Source organism: Malaya genurostris, chromosome 2, assembly GCF_030247185.1.
Source record: "Malaya genurostris strain Urasoe2022 chromosome 2, Malgen_1.1, whole genome shotgun sequence".
Lineage (NCBI taxonomy): Eukaryota > Metazoa > Arthropoda > Insecta > Diptera > Culicidae > Malaya > Malaya genurostris.
In genome coordinates, this window is record NC_080571.1 from 218,430,577 (window position 1) to 218,451,699 (window position 21,123).

General features: G+C 35.0%; 1 protein-coding gene across 21 annotated transcripts in view; it reads left to right on the forward strand.

Moving 5' to 3' along the window:
• LOC131427610 (sodium/hydrogen exchanger 3) overlaps window positions 1-21,123 on the forward strand; it is a 238,500-nt gene that overhangs the window by 83,638 nt on the left and 133,739 nt on the right. For all 21 annotated transcript variants that reach the window (XR_009229294.1, XR_009229293.1, XM_058590965.1 and 18 more), the window contains one exon: window positions 8,257-9,120. Coding sequence is in view for 19 of the 21 variants with exons in the window: in XM_058590965.1 (XP_058446948.1) it covers window positions 8,476-9,120 (645 nt within the window). In the remaining 2 variants the exon portion in view is untranslated. The remainder of the gene's footprint in view (window positions 1-8,256; window positions 9,121-21,123) is intronic.

Here is a 21,123-nt window from a genome sequence, read left to right on the forward strand (position 1 = left end):
TTCGTATATCAAAGAAATGGCTTTGTTTCTATAGATTTTTATACTGTAAATAAAGATATTACCACTGCTAAAATTTAATTACTAAGTAGCAACCGACCATTAGACGTTTTATACTAATGCCTAATGATATTTTCAGTTTTTTCATATTTTACAGCAAACAACAACTACCAAACTTGCATAGTAGAAAGATCTTACGAAAAGATAGTGTTAGTGATAAAACTTTTGTTTAGAAAAGTCTTGAACACTTAAAATAGAAAGGGTAGAGTTCTGGCCAGCAGTGGCGGTTTATAATACTTTCCCCTGATTGTCAAACCTCGTAAATCGTAATAAATGTAAATTTGATCCATATTCCTATAAATAATACACAAGCAAATTTAGAGTGAAGGCAAATCCAAAAGTTTTACAATCCCACGAAGAAACAAAAATTTAACGACAGGGAAGACCTTGACGAAACGCTAAAAATGGTAATTTTTCATTATTCTACTGTACAGAAACATGCAAAGTGAAGAATATCAACAGATTGAAAGTAAGAAGGAAAAATTTTTTCAAACAAAAAGAAATTAAGATGGTGGTCTTATGACGCTGATTTAAAAAAAACTCATCTTGTCGTACTTCCAAATGATTTCGAACGGCCAAATGAAAAAAAAATCAGTTGAGTGAAACTATGTTTGAAAAACCTGTTCAAATATATTTGAGAGCGAATGCAAAAACCGGATAAAAATTGACCGATTCTTCTGAAACAAATGTTTTTACCCGGATTTTGCATTCAAAGTTTTTTTCTATTTTGCTTGCTGTCACTGTGGAACGTTGCATCGAGAAGGTCGCTCGAACGGTCCGATACGGAAGTTGGCAAAAAAAAAACTTTGTTTCGAAAGAACCGGCTAAGTTTTTATCCGTTTTTTTATCATTTAGGGGTTAGCCAAATTTTGTGCTAGGACACATAACCGTTTTTATTATTTTTACGCTTCGTCTTTGACTCATCAGTGTAGAGCAGTTCAAATTGAACTGCTTAGTGGTAAACTCGGCAGTTCAATTCAATGCAATGTCTTTTCTGATGTGCCGTACGAAAACGTGTTTTCGACTATTTCTGGCCGATGCAGGTTTGTTTTTTTGTTTATTTTTTTTTGTCCGGTTCTTGCACTCAATGTTTTTATCTGGTTTTCGCATTTTTTTTTATATCGTTTATTTATACCCGGCTTTAACCAAGTTGCGGTCGTTCGCCGGTTTTCGCATTTAAAAAAGCAGTGTTTTTTTTTTTTTTTTTAAATAACTATTTATTGGTATATGAGTTAAAATTAAATTATTAAGATTTAAATTGGGTGTTCAGCCACAAGTGGTGACTTTTCAGCCCTGTTATATATATATATATATATATATATATATATATATATATATATATATATATATATATATATATATATATATATATATATATATATATATATATATATATATATATATATATATATATATATATATATATATATATATATATATATATATATGATTTGGTTATTACCATGAAGACATCATTTGCTTCCGCAATTCTGAGATTTTTGTGTAGGGAAAATTCTAAACCTGTATTGTGTAATGGGGAAAAGGAACATATATACTAACTTACTAACTAATACAGAGAGCGAATCGATTCAATTGAAGATTGCATCGATTTTTGTCGGAATTTGCTTATAATATTATGTGACATTACATCTAATGGTTCTATATTTGTGAGTCTGTGTAACTCATTTGTACTAAACCAGGGAGGACGCTTCAGAATCATTTTCAGAATTTTATTCTGAATCCTTTGAAGCGTTTTCTTCCTGGTGGAACAACAGCTTGACCAAATTGGTACCGCATAAAGCATGGCTGGTCTGAAAATTTGTTTATAAATTAACAATTTGTTTTTTAGACAGAGCTTAGAATTTCTGTTTATAAGAGGATATAAACATTTAATATATTTATTACACTTTGCCTGGATTCCTTCAATGTGATCCTTGAAAGTGAGTTTTTTGTCATACGTTAAACCTAAGTATTTAGCTTGATCAGACCATGTTAATTCCAAGTCATTCAATTTGAGAATGTGATTAATGTTTGGTTTAAGAAAAGAAGCTCGTGGTTTATGAGGAAAGATAATTAATTGCGTTTTTGCTGCATTTGGTTTAATTTTCCAATTTGACAGATAATCACTGAAAATATTTAAACTTTTTTGTAGGCGACTGCAGATCACTCTTATGGCGTTTTTGTTTTTAATTTGCACTACACCGGTGCAGTGCTACACTGAGGCATGAATAAACGAACAAAAATGACGAAAACATAAACAGTAACCATTGACTACAATTAACGATTCCATTGCACAGAGCTACACCAAACTTTTGATGAGTGCTACACCAGTGGTATCGGTGCAGAAAAAGTGTAGCACTGGTGTAGTGCAATTGGTAAAAACGAACGGTTTAAGTGCAGCTTTCGCTACACCGGTGTAGTGCAATTTAAAAACGAAAACGACATTAGATTTCTACCTGTGGCTAACAGACTTGTGTCGTCACAGAATAGCGATTTCTGACAACCAACGGGTAGATTTGGAAGATCAGAAGTGAAAATATTATACAAGATTGGAGCTACACTCGAACCCTGCGGAACACCGGCTCGTACGGGTAGCAATTCAGATTTACAATTCTGATAGCTAACCTGAAGAGTACGATCAGTTAAATAATTTTGAATCATTTTGATCAAATAAATAGGAAACTGGAAAATCAGACATTTTTGCTATTAAACCTTTGTGCCAAACACTGTCGAATGCTTTTTCTATGTCTAGAAGAGCAACTCCAGTGGATAACCCAGAAGATTTATTTGATTTTATCATGTTCGTTACTCTGACAAGTTGATGAGTAGTTGAATGTTCATGACGAAATCCAAACTGCTCTGGTAAAAAAATTGAATTCTCATTTATATGAGTCATCATTCTCAACAAGATAATTTTTTCAAAAAGTTTACTGATAGAAGAAAGTAAGCTAATTGGGCGATAACTTGATGTTTCTGCTGGGTTTTTATCAGGTTTTAGGATAGGAATTACTTTAGCGTTTTTCCATCTTTTTGGGAAGTAAGCTAATGAAAAACACTTGTTGAAAATTTTAACCAGGAGTCTCAAGGCAACATCGGGAAGATTTTTGATAAGAATATTAAAAATTCCATTATTACCAGGAGCCTTCATGTTTTTGAGTTTCCTAATAATTGATTTAATTTCATCAAAATTCGACTCAATAATGTCATCGTGTGATAACACTTTGGTTGAAATATGATCATATTTCAGTGAGACTTCATTTTCAATAGGACTCACAACGTTTAAATTAAAATTGTGGACACTCTCAAACAGCTGAGCAAGTTTTTGAGCTTTTTCACCATTTGTAAGAAGTATTTGATTTCCTTCCTTGAGAGCAGGAATTGGTTTCTGAGGTTTCTTAAGAACCTTAGAAAGTTTCCAGAAAGGTTTAGAATATGGTTTAATTTGTTCAACTTCTTTAGCGAAATTTTCATTTCGCAAAAGAGTAAATCTATGTTTAATTTCTTTTTGTAAATCCTTAACTATGTTTTTCATAGCAGGATCACGAGAACGTTGATATTGTCGTCGACGAACATTCTTCAACCGAATGAGCAGTTGAAGATTGTCATCGATGATAGGAGAATTTAATTTAGTTTGAGCTTTGGGAACTGAAAGATTTCTAGCTTCGATAATATAATGATTCAAATTATCAATTGCTGTGTCGATGTCCGCAGAATTTTCTAAAATAGTTTCATGATCCACATGATTTTCAATGTGAGATCTGTAATCCAACCAATTAGCTCTATGATAGTTGAAAATAGAACTAATTGGATTAATTATAGCTTCGTTGGAAAGTCTGAATGTTACAGGAAGATGATCTGAGTCAAAGTCAGCATGAGTAATCGGTTCACTACAAATGTGACTTTGATCTGTTAGAACCAGATCAATTGTAGACGGGTTTTTCACGGAAGAGAAACAAGTAGGATTACTGGGATGAAGAACTGTGAAGTAACCAGCTGAGAGTTGATTATGAAGTATTTTACCATTACTGTTATTTTGCCTACAATTCCACTGGACATGCTTAGCATTTAAGTCCCCTATTACGAAAAATTTCGATCGATATCTTGTAAGTTTTTGCAAATCGCCTTTAAAGAAATTTAATTGTTCGCCGGTGCATTGGAATGGCAAATATGCTCCAGCGATGAAATAAATTCCATGAATGGTTTCAACTTCGATTCCCAAGCTTTCAATAACTTTAGTATTGAAAGAAGGTAAAATTCGATGTTTAATTTGCCGTTGGACAAAAATGGCAACTCCACCACCCATTCCAGTAAACCTGTCAAATCGATGAACCACATAATGTGGATTACTTTTCAATTTTACATTTGGTTTAAGAAAAGTTTCTGTCACAATGGCAATATGAATTTTGTGAACTTTGAGAAAATTATAAAATTCATCTTCACTCGATTTCAAAGATCGAGCATTCCAATTTAAAATATTCAAATAATTATTTAACATCACTGTTAAATTTTAAATTCATTATAATATTATTTGCAAATTTCCATCCGATTTGAAATGCTTCAAAAAGTGATGAAGTCGAATTCATTTGGATGATCATTTGAAAAAGTTGATCTTGTAGGTAGATCATTTTATTTTCAGTTATATCGCCTAAATCGACTTCATTTAAAGAAGCGAATGGCATTGAAGGAATATTTGTAGGTAGACTGCCATTAGAAGAAGATGATTTGGCCGGTCTACCTATTAATAAATTGTTTTCGTTAGAAGAAGAACTGCAAGGCGGTCCTGTGTTTTGATTATTTACATTAGAAGAAATAGGTGATAGATTTCTACCTAATATACCAGCATAACTGACATTAGAAGAAGATGATGACGAGGTCGATCTACCTGTCAATAAATTATTTATTTATTTATATAAAGTTTTTATTTTGACCCGGTTGTCAATAAATTGTTTTCGTTAGAAGACGAATTGGCAGGCGTACCTGGTTTTTGTTTCGAAGAAATCAGTGCCTTAGAAGAATTAGGCGTGGCATTTGTAACGGTTTTTTTTTGATTTTCAGGTATGTTCTGTAAATTTAGGGTCGTTGATTTGACTTGTTGTCGAAGCGAACGAGCGTTTAAAATTTTTTCCCTGACAGGACATTTCAAATAATTGGATTTATGATTTCCATTGCAATTTGAACATGAAAATTTATCAGTGGTTTCATTCATTGGACAAACGTCTTTCGAATGCGATTTACCACAATTCAAACACCGTACATCCATATGACAATTTTTGGTTCCATGACCGAAGCCTTGGCAACGACGACATTGCGTTAAGTTTGCAATACGATTATGCCGTTTATAATGTTCCCAATGAATTTTAATGTGGGAAATGAAACGTACTTTTTCTAAAGTTTTCAAAATGTTTACATCACTTCGATTGAAGTGTATTAGGTAAAGTTCATGGCAAATACCAGGGCGTGGTTTAGAAGTACCATTCGCTCTTTTTTTCATAAGAATTACTTGGGAAGGGGCAAAACCAAGCAATTCTTTTAGTTCATTTTTAATTTCATCAATACTTTGATCATTTGATAATCCTTTCAAGACAGCCTTGAAGGGTCTGTCTGATTTTATATCATATGAATAAAATTTATGAAGTTTCTCGGACAAATATCGAATAAGACGTTCGTATTCATCCAATCCATCCACCAAGACTCGACATTCTCCTCTTCGTCCGATTTGAAATGAGACTTTTACTTCCGGGAGAAAAGTAGAAAGCTCAGTACGGAATGCTTTGAAGTCGGAAATCATCACCGTCACTGGTGGCATAGATTGATGTTTCTTCCCAGAACGACAAGCGTCCATTTTGGGAATTTTTGAAGAATTTTCTTCTATGTCGCTGCAATCGGATTCAGGATGAATCTCGTAAATATTGTTAGACGGCATAGGATCAACGGAAGGGAAATCCGTCCGTTGTCTTTTATTTTTACATTCAGATTCTATAAGATCGTGAATGTTATTAGAAAAATGTTGAATAACGGATTGTGATTTATTCCGTACTGAATTATTTTTAGCCTTAGGCTTGTTGCCTTTCCGGTTGGACGCAGGCATTTTTGAAATTAATGAAATTTTAAATTAAATTTACTAGGCTAAATTAGTCTTCGATTAGACTCCTAGCTAGCCTTAAAAAAAGCTGATTAATTTCTTAGTCACTCTAATATCACTCTTTGTATCACTTTGTCACTCTAATATCACTCTTTGTATCACTTAGTCACTTAGTTAGTGATTCAGGTAGCCTTGAAAAAGACTGAAGCCTTGAATCAATGAAACTCTATGTAGCCAGAAAAAAATTCCAGGAGCCAAGAGCTATACGCGTGCGGTGCGAACGACTGTTCAACACCGACTGAAAGCAGTGTTTTATTGAAAATATCAAAAGGCCATGCATTTTAGCTTAGATTTTATTCACGTTTCGCCTTCGGCTTATCAGTGCAATATCCTGTCTGATGTCTCAAACGTAATTAAGATGTTTACGTACTTCTCTACTCCACATCTTACAAAATAAATATGAATCGTGTCGCTTTGCTTAGTTATGTTTTTTAAAGGTTTCGAAAAAAACGCGCTTCATCGCTTCGTTTAGGCGCTTCAAAGGAATGAAATGGCGCGAGTAAATTCTGTGTATATTTTCGATTCAGGCAGTAATTTCAAAAATCCTTTCCTCATAGAATGCCCTCCTTAACGGTTTTATACTAAAACGTCGAACGACAAAAGGTCAAATGACAAAAAGTTTAATGACGAAATATCGAAAGCCACAAATCGTCGAATGTATCGACCTTATGGTTTTTCGACCTTTCGTTATATTCGACGTTTTGTTATTTCGACTTTAAGTCGTATTCGGCCTTTTATTCCTTGTTTGAAAGCCACTTGGATATTTGATCAAGTTTGAAGATCAAATGGCTGTTACTCTTGGTTTCGGAGACATAATGGTATAAGTGACGTAACCGACAAAGTGCGTTGTTTTTTACAGCTCAATTTTCTCAGAGATGACTAAACTGATTTTAACAAGCTAAGGCTTGTTTGAAAACTAATATTGATTATTTTTGAAGATCAAACCGCGGTCGCTTTTGGTTCTGGAGATAGAATGGTATAAGTGACGTAATCGACTAACTGCACTTTTTCATTGGCTTGAACTTCTCGAAGATAATCAACGAATTTCGATAAACTTAGCCTTATTTAAAAGCTGAAATGTGTTCTCTGGTCAAGTTGGTGAACGGAATGAAAGATCCCATAGTCTTGTTATAATTTATTGTGAATTAGAATTCCTCGTGCAGGAATTGAGTGGAGCGCAGATACACTGAGTTAACAATGTTAGGAAGATAACAACCACTTAACAAATACTAACGATATATCGGTTAAAAGCAGTTCAATGTCCAAAATCATCAGCAAAATTACTACAAACACTTCGCATAGACTATCATCGTGAAATCACTCTCCGTAGTCCTAAGATGCAATAACAGCGTGTTGTACCTAAATATTTACTTGACCAGCACAAGAAATTCCCATGAAACAACGGAACAACCTCAAGTATAACGATAAAAAGTTTATTGTCTGTTCTCAACCTACTTCCCAACTTCCGAACCGAACCCTCCCAGTAAGCGCCAGTTTGACATCACCACGGTTCTCCTTTTCTCTCTCTCTCTCTCTCTCTCTCTCTCTCTCTCTCTCTCTCTCTCTCTCTCTCTCTCTCTCTCTCTCTCTCTCTCTCTCTCTCTCTCTCTCTCTCTCTCTCTCTCCAACGTCAACCTAAAAGCGCGTGACTATATGTCAGTGTAGACGCCTGGTAGCTATTCAAGTCTACATACTTGACAAAATTACTTGCTGCTAGGCTGTTATCAGTGGTTCTCTGATTTGAGTAGCTTCATGGCGATTGTCAACGTAGAAATCGATATGGGTTGGGCTTGCTTTTTGCAGTTAGGTGAACCAGATTTCCCGTCTAGATGATACTGTGTTAGATGGCGGCAAAACAGCTTTGGAAAAAAAATTTCCGGTAAATTATCGATTCACAATTTCAATCGCTGTCTGATAACAGTTTGAAATGATAAAATGGTGTGAATATGGTGCACGGAAGCATTTGGTTCTAATACGTAAATTTTCAACTGAAAGTCGATATAATTTTCCCTCTTATCATGTCACTAATTTTCCCTTCTTTTCTCATATCATTCCAGACCGCCGCGGCCAATTCACGTCTATTATTCATTGCCTCAGCAAATATTTGCTGGTGCCACACAGCAGTCGGGCACGAACACACAAATTCAATCAATTTCGGGATGAGTGTTCAATGAAACACGGACAAGAGTCTGCTCGAAACGTTCCGAGCACAGGAATATATTATCGGGTGAAGGCGTAACATCACAAGCGACATCCTGGCGGCCAGGAGCAGTACGATGGTGAGGTCACTCTCATCTGGAGCCGAACTACCCATGCTACCGAAAAAATGCTCTGAACTGGGTTGTACTTCAAAGCAAGGCACAAAATCTACCATGGTAGCGTCTTCTCTGCAGCAGGAGGTTAATCTGTCGCGCCGTGCATGCAGGGTATCAAATCACGACCAGACCCGTAACGATGCACAACAATTTTTCACGGAACTTACGAATGGTGCTAACCCAACGCCTGCGACTTCGGAACAGGAAGATGTTTTTAAACTTTGCACTGTTAATAGTGTAAGCGGTAGTGAAACGATTAGTGAAGATCTTGTAGTAGTCCCAGGTAGTTCTCAGTTCCAAAGGCCAGATCAGCAGTCCGCTTTGGCTGGGTCGAAGTGTTTTAACAGTTACCGGCTAGTATTCAGTTGTGATTTGGTTGCGCAAATTTTCCTGTTATTTAAGGCTTTAGTGATGATAAACGTCTCGTTCAAGGCAGATAGTCTCCGGCGCCCGGTGCGTTCCGGTAGAGACAGTGATAGTTTTAGCAAAAAGTTAGCAAAATTGTGCACGTGTGTGATTGTCATTAGTGTTCTGTTTGGGAATGCTGGTTTGGTGTTAGCTAGGCCCAATCGAAGCAATTTGGCGACTAGTGGGGAACAAGCTGTGGTAAGTCGAGTGAACTGAAATTAAGATTCATATATAAGATTATTTAGCCCCGACCTGGAAGGATTCTTAATTTCAGTAGGGTTCATAGTACTAGCCATGCAATGATTCTGTACACTAAGAATCGGCTGCGAAGTCTGTTGAAACAGAAAGGCCAAATTCCACAAAAGGAATGTAATGCCAAGACTTTGCTTTGACTTTGCTATATAAGATTATTTTGGTTATGGAATTATAGAATAGTGTTTTTGCTTCATGTATATATACCCAACGAGAAACAGAATGCAAAAGGAAGATAATGACTAAAACGACTGAAAGTTTAAAATTGTGAAATGAATTAGGGTGGCTATCAGCACGGTCCTCAACCGGTACTGCGGGGTCTAGAAGAAGCTGTCGGACTCCCGGACTTACAAAAAACATGCCGAGATGCGGTACAACCGACAATTTTTGTTATGACGTAAAGCTGTGATTAGTTTTGCTTAGCTAGTAATCTAAACTCAAGAAAAATCCGATTGGAAAACGATGAATGGTGAGCTATCATCACTGATAATAATACTCGGTGAAATTCGTCTACAAAATCATTATCGAGCATGATAACGAAAATAGTTTCATTTTTTGAGATTGATATAGGGAAAGCATTATTAATATTATCACGATTTTCACTAGCCGATGATGCTATTCAGATGTCATAAATCTAATACGCAATGCCAATATGCAATGCGAAAACAGAAAAAATGCATTCTGAATATTGATTATAGAGACAAAGAACTTTTCTTCAATTGCATGGTTGAGTTTTCTCTCATTGTCTAATTAGATTAAACCGAATTAAACGCTATTTATCACAAATTTGATTTATAGAAGTAACAAGAGTGCAGGGTTTTGCGCAGAGTATGAACCAGCCCACAGTGGTGGCAGAAACCTAAAAAAAATTTTTGGACCTGCACTACTTGATTTATTTTGAATTTTCAGATAAATGAAGGATCACAGTTTTAAGTATAAAAATGTTTGAATAAGAAATTATTTCTCAATATCATTTCATTGTTATGGAGATTCATTGTTTATTAGAGACCCTCGAAATTAATTGTTTATTAAAGACTCTCAAAATCAAGTTTTTCCATCATAACTTTTTACAATGAATTTCTAGAATTCTCAAATGTTCTACAATCATATTTTAATTATCAAAATACATATTTTTGTCAAAGGTTAAGTTTAAAAACTAAAAAGTTTTTGAACAATTTAATTTCAAAATACTACATATTCAATATTGATCAAAGTAAGCGAGAAAATAGGAGAAGACGAAAATAAAATAAACATTTTTACACAAAGTACTGAAATAAAAACGTGTTTAATCCACCTAGCAGTGAGATGATACCTTTTTTATCAATCCGCATGTGTTTTTTGCATGAATATTCTTCGGTGTTTAAGTTTTCATGACATTATTTTAATGACCGTCGTTCTAAGCGACAATTTGAGATTTTAATCACTTATTACTCTGTAATGTCGAAACTGCAAATCGGATCAAATTTGAATATAAAAGTGTGATAATCGATTGAACATGCCATGATATGTAAGTTCCACTTTAGAGTTTACGGTAATTTAAGGTACTTCCAAAGCCGGTATTCAAGAACCAGCATAACCCAAACCGATTCGTATGGCCATATGGCGAATAAATTACAACAGTTTTGAGTCCAACTTTGAAGCTTTTCGGGATTGTCATCTTCTATATCGGTTTGAATTTTAAAAATTCATCATGTCATTCGAGAACCGGAAGTCATAATTGAATAAAATTAATTAATTTTTGTATATAATTTTATTTTAATTTGAATTTTTGTTTCTGAAATTTGATTAGGCTTTGAGAAAACGATTGAGCTTTGAGAAACGATTTTATACTGGAACCGGAATTATAAAATCGGTATGGTCAGAGTCAGATAAATTCACCTGAGTAGCTATATAGTTTACATTTGTTTCAAAATATTTGAAAATCAGAGAAGACATCTTTGAGAAATCATAGCATGAATTAAATTTTTAGGTTCCTTCTGAATCGAAAACTGAATACCACTAAAACTGAAAAAAGTTATTTTTTATCGACTATCCAAATCTGCTAACCCGATAAACCTGATTAATTTATGTGGAATAGACATTTTTATACCAATCACCCTGTATCCCCGAAACCGGAAGTTGGATCTGACTGAAGAGCAAGATGTTTTATAGAATATTGAAACTTTTCATTTGAATCTTAGATGATTCTTAGATTTCATTTGAATCTTGGGTCGGCTCAGCCATCTACGAGAAGAATGAGTTACACAATTTTGATTTCGTTTCACATATCATCCTGTAGTTCCGGAACCAGAGGTCGGAACCAAACATAATTCAGGAACTTTGTTTGGGAGCATACGACTTTTCGTATGAATCTGAATTTGTAGAAAAAAAATTTTCCTAGAAAATTGAGTGAAATTATTTGTCACACACGCATTTGCTGATCTCGACGAACTGATTCGAATGTTATATAAATGTTATGTTCTTCCAGCATTTATTGCTGTGAGTAGTTTAAAACAATATAATTAAAAAAAAATTCTGCCATCATCTGGTTCGAATATGTCATATTCGAACGATTATGTTGCCAAAAACGAGCCGTGCTAAAATCGGTCCGAGGCTAAATGTCACGAAAAAGGATGCTATACACAGTCTTTTTGGTACTTAGAAACAATTGTATGTAACAGTATAAAAAATCGTGTTTTCCGTTGCTCCCAAGCATTTCTTTGTCATACAGAGCTCAAAATTCCTACTGCTGGAATAGGGGGAAAAGTCGCTTACACAAAAATTTCGATATCTCCATTAAAAATGGACGGATTTTAACAATCTATGGCTTGTTGGATAGCTATTACCGTGCGGAATCTAAGTCTGGAAATATATTCTGTTTTTAAGGTCAATTGTGACAGATACTGTCAAAAAAATGAAAATTTTGACATAAAACTTCGTATAACTCAAAAAGTAAACATCCGATCTCAAAACCATTCAATAGCGTTCTGGGTGACGGGGAGACCATTCATTTGCGACTAGTTTGATCAAAATCGGTCTAGCCATCTCTGAGATCTTGACCTCTTAGTTGACAACACACACACAGACACACACACATACACACACACGGACATTTGCTCAGTTCGTCGAGCTGAATCGATTGGTATATGTCATTCGGCCCTCCGGGTCTCGGAAAAATTTTCTAAAGTTTGAGCGAATTCTATACCTATTTTTTATATATATAAAAAAAGGTAAAAAGAACGGTAAGTTCTCTTAATACAGTGTTCCTTCCAATCAAAAATGAAATACAAACTGCTAAACAAATTAACAATATTTAATTGAAGAAAATATTGAAAACTTCGTCTATCTTTAGGAAATTCTTCTTTCTTCTTACTGAAATGTTCAACTGTTCCTATTTTCTCGTTTACTTTGATTAATATTTAGTTCAAGGTGCAGGGTTAATGAATACTGTAAGAAGGGTACTAAATATATATTGGAGAATTTTAGAACATGCTTTTTTAGTGTGTTTTCATATAAATTTAAGCGAATTTAAGTTGTGACTACTAATTTTTCTAATAGTGTTTTGATCATACTTTCAAATTTTGTTGAAATTGGTTCCACATATTTCCACATTTTCGAGTTATTGATACTTAAATATGTAGTACTTTGAAATTAAATTGTTCAAAAACTTTTTCGTTTGTAAACGTAAAAATATGAAACCTTTGACAAAAATTTGTATTTTGATAATTAAAATATAATTGTAGAACATTTGAAAATTCTAGAAATTCATTGAAAAAAGTTATGATGTAAAAACTTGATTTTGAGGGTCTCCAATAAACAATGTATCATATTTCGGCACCAATGCATTTTAAAGTGTTCATGTCTTCCACATGTTTTCTTGTTTAAATATGACCTACATCTTTTTTGAAGACATGAATGCTCTATTTCGTATTGTGTGCAACATAATTTTTTTAATTCACTTGTAGGTGGAATAATGACAATTTTGATTATACTAAAAGTAGCGTACTATATCAAACAGAAATTCTTCTGAAGACATAAAAGGTCCAAAATCAACCCCCGAAGCACAAATAAAAAAACGCGTGTTTTGACCTGATAGGGACCAGAGCTAATAAAAGTCATTTTCATTAACTTCAAATAGACGAAAATGACGAGAAATTACTGTCACTCTTAGCTTCGCTTGCAAACTATGAGAACGAAATCCATGTCCAGTCAATGACATAAACAAGAGAGTAGTTTCAAAAATGTGTTTTTTCTTTCATTTGCCCTTTCAGTCATTTGCAGTTTTCAGTGAAAATCCCATAGTATGCAGTGTCGATATTCAACCGTAGCTGTGAGAATCAAAAATGACAGAAAATGGTTTCACAATAACTTTTACCTGTGGTTGCTCGAATTTGTAGTAGTTTTGGTTTCCAAAGAGGTTCTGGAATGTAATTACTTCGATTTGTCATTTTTTAGTCATAATTTATAGTGCCACAGATTTTCAATACATCGATGAAAGAATGAGAATTGAAATTCTGATGATGCTCCCTGAAGACGTTAGTTTGGTTTCGTCTTGTCATAGAGGAAAGAGTGACGTTAGCAATTATTCTCTCTCATTTCTTCAATTTGAAACGAAAATGCTTCGTCTCTCTTCGTTTGTTCTGGTTTCGGTCATTTACGAATGAGATAGTAAAATATTGAAAATGAGGCTGTTGGATTGGATTCTTTCATTGAGAATGCGTGACAATTTTAAGCTCTGATTGGGACCACTGCGCAAAGGCGAGAAACCATATTGGATACGATAGCATTTGGTAGAGCGCCCTTCCATCGGGCTGGGTTGAACGCTTTTTTGTGTTCGCCCTAGTGAAGTCCTGCGCTCCTGTTACTGCTCTGTATGAAATTCATGTAAATAGTGTTAATAATTTTGAAACTGCTACTTGAAACATGCTGTGTGATTGGCTTTTCATTATTGTCATTATGATTGTTTTTAATCACAGCATGGCATATTAAGATTAGCTTGAAAATGATTTTCAATGCATCACCCACCATATTGAGTATCACCATTTTCACTTAAAATCGTGAGAAAGATTTTGGATTAATATCATTTCTTTATCACGTGTGAGTTTATGGAACATAGTGATATTGAATGGGATCAGGTTTTGTCCATACCATCTTTGAATGATCATAATCATCGTTGCATTACGGATAGTGATAATCCATACCTAAAATCGGGCAAGATTTTTTTTGATCGGCGATATTTGATAATTTGATATTTTCGCATCACTGCTTGGGTTATGATAGGGTCCCCATGGGTTGAAATTTCCTAATTTCCTCCATCTTTTTTCCATGAATTTAACAGTACACCGAAACCTCCATTTACGAACTAAACGGGGGTTCGTAAATGGAGGTAGTTCGTAAAAAAAGGTTACGTTATTTGGGATTTGGTTCTTAAAAAAGTTTACGTTATTTGGAATTTACTTCGTAAAAAAAAGTTGTGTGTAATGAATGTGGGAACCCCCAACGACATGGCCATTTTCGGAACGGATGTGATAAGTGGGTGCAAGAAAATGATGTTTGGGGTCGGTTCAAAATCCAAGATGGCGACTTCCGGTTTATCGATATTCCTTAAACATCCTTACAATGTGGGTATTTTCGGAAAAGGATTGATGAGTAGATGACGGAAAACGATGTTTGAAGTGGTTAGTTACGGTTTTAAATTTCGACATTCTAAAAATTAATATTGAGTCGAAAAGGTTCCTTTATCAGGAAGAACAGATTACCATACTGAAGAGGTGTACATTGTTTCATCCGATTCGGAGAAAGTCGATCCTGCCAGTTTATCTGCTATTTATTTCTGGAATTTTTCATAAATGTTAGAAATTCAGTGTCATGTGGTTGTCTAACTGACTCTTACCACTTGAGCCAAATAATATCCCTTTTTCTCAATGGCTTACAAAATGTCAAATCATATTCCGACGGGCCAGTTGACATGAGATTTGGACAAGTTTATATAAAAACAAATATTAGATTGAGACTTCCAGTTGTTCAATAAAATATTGAAAGCATACAATATAACTAAAACAATATAAAATTATTATAGCTGTTCAGACGTCTACTTGTTATGATCATTTCGAAAATATAGTACAATATTCAAACAATAATGATTAGCAGCAAACACCTTTGTCAGAAGCATAACTTTTTTTTAACGATATATAATCATATCGTAATGATCGTCAAAGAATACCGATACAACTGAACTCACTATTTTGATTTTTGAGGCGCTTTCAAACATAATTTCCCGGTATATACTCATCAAACCCGTCCCGAAAATACCCATATTGTAAATGTTTTTCAGTAATATCAAAGAACCGGAAGATGCCATCTTGGTTTTCCGAACCACTTCAAACATCGTTTTCCGTCATCTACTCATCAATCCCGTTCCGAAAATACCCATATTGCAGTAATTTCCATGGAGCCGGAAATTGTTTTCATTGGATTCAAAAACCTCTTTTTACGAAGTTGGTTCGTAAAAAAAGTTTGCGTTATTTGGAATTTGGTTCGTAAAAAGAGTTACGTAAAAAGAGGTAACGTAAAAAAGGTGTTCGTAAACGGAGGTTTGGGTGTACTGAAAATTCGTCGTGGTTTTATGTCACGTCGCCGAAAGAGTGTGTTGCTACGCTGAAATTTTTCTTACGACGAATTTCGCGTCTCGGATTTTAATAAAACTGTGAGACATGTAGATTTTGTTTCAAAAAGCCACTCTCCAAAATTGGCCTAGACTTTCTTTTGAAAAGGACCAAATTTTGTTTACAAAATTTTTTCGAATTGTTTTAGTGGAGGCATGACAATTTCGATAAAAAATTGTTATTCTTGAGATTTCCTCAAAATTAGTCAAATTTTTGGAAAAAAATGCTGCAAAAATAGAGATCTTGTTATAATCGGAGGAGGAGCTCCTGGAACTAACATTACTTTTCCTCCTACGAAAGCAAGATATAAATCACGCGCATGATTGAAAGGCACCTAAAATATGTATTTAAATTTTCAAACTTAGAATATGAGTAAACAATTTTTTTTCTTACGCTACACAATCTAAAATTTTCTCTCAATTTGCTAGAATGAAGTTCACATAATTTCACCTGTTCATCTATTAAGTTTGTATATTAATGAACTCGAAAAAAACAAACAGCGGTAAATGTTATATTAAAACGATTTATAAAAAATTTAGAACCACCCGTCTTTTTAAGTTAATATATTTTTTTTTATTTTCTAGATATCAAACTGAATACTGATACGAATTCAAATTTTTTATATTCGAAATCGAAGTTTTTTGAAGTTTATCAAATTAGCCAGGTTGCCAGAACAAATAACAAAAATATCGTGCAGTGGCTGTGGCTTCAGTTTGACGGATTTTGACTTCGCACGTCTCCGATTATAATAAGGTTTCTATGCGAAAAATTCTTGAGTCCTAGACTGAAAAAAAAATCAATTTTAACAATTTAAAGTTGATTTACAAAACCACACAGATTTGTTATTACGTTCCCTACCAACCGTTCATACATTGCAAGATGGGAGTTTATATGGAAAAAAAACTTTTCTACTTTTTCTTGTTTAAACTGGATGTTTTTTCTAGTGTCTTTTTATAGAGAACTAAGCTAAACTGATTATCAGAATCATCCAAGTATCCACTGGAACTAAATTTGTTATGATTATAACGATTGTAAGATCGAGTTCATTGTCTTTTACAAGAGTTCGCAACGATCCTGTGAAACTTTGGCCGGAATCGGTAAGCAGCTATTTCAGTAGTGTGCTTTCTTCGCCAGGATATCAAACCACCCAACTTCCCGCTCTTTCGCCCAGTCTGTAAATACTTAAATACTGTCCCAGAAAGTATGGACGCACTTTGATTTCGCTGTAAATAATTCACAAGTGTTAAATATTCGAATTTTATTCGATATACTGATAATATTAGACTACAACAACAGAATATTATTCTCAACATTTGCTACTTAGCCATTGTAGACTAGCTGGCGCACCTTCTTGCGAACGCTTCTCATTAAATTCCGTACAGACTTCTTGGCGACAAGTTTTGATACTTTTTTTCAATCTTTTTCGAGCTGTTGAATGGTTTCGGGTGCCGAGACATGTTTTCTAAGATGTGCCTTTGTTAATGCCCAAAATTCCTCAATTGGTCGAAGTTGTGGGCAAATTGATGGATTCATGTTTTTTGTGACGAAAGTGTCATTTTTCGTAGTATACCATTCTACCGTCGATTTCGAGTAGTGCCAAGAAGCAAGATCTGGCCGGAAGACAACAAGATCCTTGTGGCTTCGAATCATGGGTAGAAGTCGTTTTTGTAAACATTCCTTGATGTATATTTCGCTGTTCATTGAAGCAGTGGTGATGAAGGGTTTCGAAATTTTACCGCAGCTACAAATTGCTTGCCAGACCATAGCTTTCCTACCAAATTTTTCGACTTCAATCGATGTCTCGGACTGGTTTTACATTTGCCCTTCTCGCACCGTATAATATTGTGGTCCCAGCAAGGATTTGTAATCGAGTTTCACGTAGATTTCGTCGCCAATGATTATGCAGTTCAAATTTTCAGCAAGAATCGAGCTTTCGAACCTTCGGCCTGATCGATGCTTCTTGTTTCGAACTACGTTTTGGTCGTTTCTGCTTTTGATAGGTTCGAAAATTCAAACGTTCAACAGAAGAACATTTGACTTCGAAGTGTCACTTTTTCGGCCACATCCCGAACTGAAACCTCCTACTTTTGCTCGAACGCCTTCAGTATACGTTTATCCAACTGAGGGTTAGCAGGACCTTTTTTTCGACCCGTTTTCGGTTTATCCTCAAAGGTACTCGAACTTCTTGATTGCATTTCGCACGGCTTTTTCACTTACTCTTCCATTTTTGCTATCGTTCTCAGTGACAATCCGTGTTCTGTGCACCATTTGTACATAATTTTTCTACGTTGTTCTGCTGAAAGTCCACGCATTTCGAAACAAACTAATGAAAACGAATAAACAACTGCACAAGTGGTTAGAGAAGAGTGTAAACAACAGGACGCAGCCATAAAAATTGACAGATTCTGAACCATTGCGAAATGGCAGCGGTTTTTGGTTGCGTTCATACTTTCTGGGACAGTCTTTAATCATTATTAAACATGAACTTAAATTAAATTAAAGAAATCTGAACTCCAGCCGCTGTAGATAACTCGATGTTTGAAAAATATTGCCCTTAGATTGATCAGTAAAGTATTCAAGATACGTTGGTGTACATTTTAAAGACAACTCATACTCTATTTTTTTTGCATTGAACCAAATCCAACATGTGCCCTAAGAGGGTTCTGAATGGACCAGATAAGTTCATATAAGGGGAGACCGGGGTTAGTCCAGAGTCCAGTGTTGGGCAAATCATGATCAGAAAAAGTGGATTGCACTATCACTCGCGAAAAAAATAAGTTCAAGAGATTTTCTAAAAAATACTCGATGTGAAAAAATCACTTCCAATATTTTCATGCATGAAACAAGCATCCACAAAACTCTGAACCTCTACGTTCACAACTGATTTTTCGTGTCAGTGAAACTTGATGACGAATTTCCACCCAAAGAAATATCGCTGAAGAGATAATCTAAAGGGAGACGAGTCTCCGATGCTACTTCGATGCTAAATTTCCACTACGCTTAAGATCGACACCAAAGTGATTCGTGCAAGATTTAATTATTATATTTTGGTCAATTTAAAAATCTGTACTGAATAAATGCGCAAACTGAACCGCAAATGAGAAATAATGACTGCAATATTTTCGATGCACGTGTAGGGAGTTTAATATTTATATTATATCCCAATCATATTTTCCCACACTCCAAATAGTGATTTTAGCGACGAAAGGATGTTTTAAATCCAGCTGACGGATTACACTGTACTATTTAGATTAAGTTCTATAAAACGCCATTTAGCATGAATTTGATTCATAGAAGTAACAGGAGCGCAGAATTGTCAGCAAGTCTCGAATACAGTAGGGGCAGTGTTTGAATGGCGCGTTTAAATTGACAGTCTGCGCTCCTGTTACTTCTGCATACGTTATTCAAGCTAAATGGCAATATTTTTTAATCAACTGCATCTTCTGTTCGAGAATCATATAAGATATATTCAATATGCGAACTATCGAGCAGAAGCGCGTCAATCGTGTCTGGCGTCAATCGTGTCGTTGTCAAAAGGTTCACTGAGGTTTTGTTTCGAAATTTGTAAATTTTTTGGGTATATATGAGTGTTGTGCATTGTAGTGACGGTCTGGTTAGTTATTTAAAATGTTCATTATTAAATGCTTTCGATTACGTTGAAAATAAAATTGTTATTGTGTCGCGAAAATGAATTGTCTGTGCGGAGCTTAACCGGACAAAAAAGTGGGGCCCTATATTTCAATTCTACTTCTTATCATTTATTAAAACAAGATTCACTATAAATCAAATCAAAACGTTCACTATATGTAGCGAATCAATCAAATCAGCTTCAAGAAAGACTCCAAAGTCAGTTTCAATATCAATAATTTGGTACTGCAGGGCGTTAAGTTTCGAGACAATACCTATATTCTTAGCGAGCAGGATTATGTCTCATGCAAGGTTGAAACCAGCATACAATCCATTCAAGCATGGTTTCATTTCTTTTGCTTTTTTCAATTTGCTCATTGAATTATCTTCAAATTTGGCGCCCTACCGAATTCGTTCTTCACGTTGGTGTGAAACTTTAAAGTCCCAATTGGGTTGGTCATTTTATAGCGACTTGGTAAAAAAACTAATGCTTGTTTTTCTAAATCACAAATTGGGAATTGTAGCAAAAAGTTGAAGCTACACAACTGTAAATGGGCAGAAACCTAAGTGTAATGGGCGTTTGTTTTTGAATTTCCAAGAAATGTCCGGTTTCGCCCTCTAGAGTGTCCGGTTTAACGGAAGCTGCGGGTTCTGAAATTTTTTATTTTAGCTTAGTCACTTCATCGCTACTTTGTGCGAAAACTAATGCCTATTTTTCCATAGCACAAATTGGGAATTGTAGCTGTAGTTTGAAGCTAAACAACAGTATAGATAACTTGGGTAAAAACTTAGTTGTAATTGGTGATTTTTTCAATTTCCAAAAAGCGTCCGGCTTAGTTCCGGTCTCCCCTACATAGCATCAAATCTGACATGTGACTTAATATTGAGCTACAATAAAACGGTCGTACTGTCAACCAGAGATGGCATTTCACCAGAGTGATACAGACATCTCTGCTGTCAACCAACATGAACAGTATTTTAAGTTGGCTTAACCAACGGAACAATAACTTTCTTTGTTTCCTTGTTCTTAATTCTAAGAACAATCTCTCTTCATTTGAACATTTAGTTGTAAGTAACCGCATATAACTTAAGTAGGAATTTCATTTCAATGCCATAGTTCTCCACCGGCACGATCATGTTGCTTGAGAGAGACGAATGTGACTTTCAGTCTAAAAAAAAATTGTCTGCACTTTCTTCCTATACAGACTGTACTAACAAAATTGAATGTCGATCGGTTACGAATACATAAAAAACTGTTTCTAATCATAACCGAAGTGTGTTACCGGAACGACATTGATTGAAGGCTGCTGTACGAATTTATCTTGACATCGCGACAAAACTGATTTTAACAATGACAACTCTATATTGTTTACAACTCTTCCTTACCAACCTATCTAGTAAGATTCAAACTCATTCTAGTTTGTATACTCAAGCAATTGTACAAACTTCGATCCACAGACAGACAGTTGGTACGTCAATCATAGAAATGTCTACCACAAACGGTGAACAGTTGAACACAAAAAAAACACCGGATGTTCGGCTTAAATATGACAAACGGTCCAATGAGCACCATTAGCAAGCACAAACTTTAAATTTCGTGTGCTTGGCCTCAAAACCGGTGCGATGGGAGAAAAACTATAATCACGTGGCACGAAACACGCGATTTCGTGACTCGTTG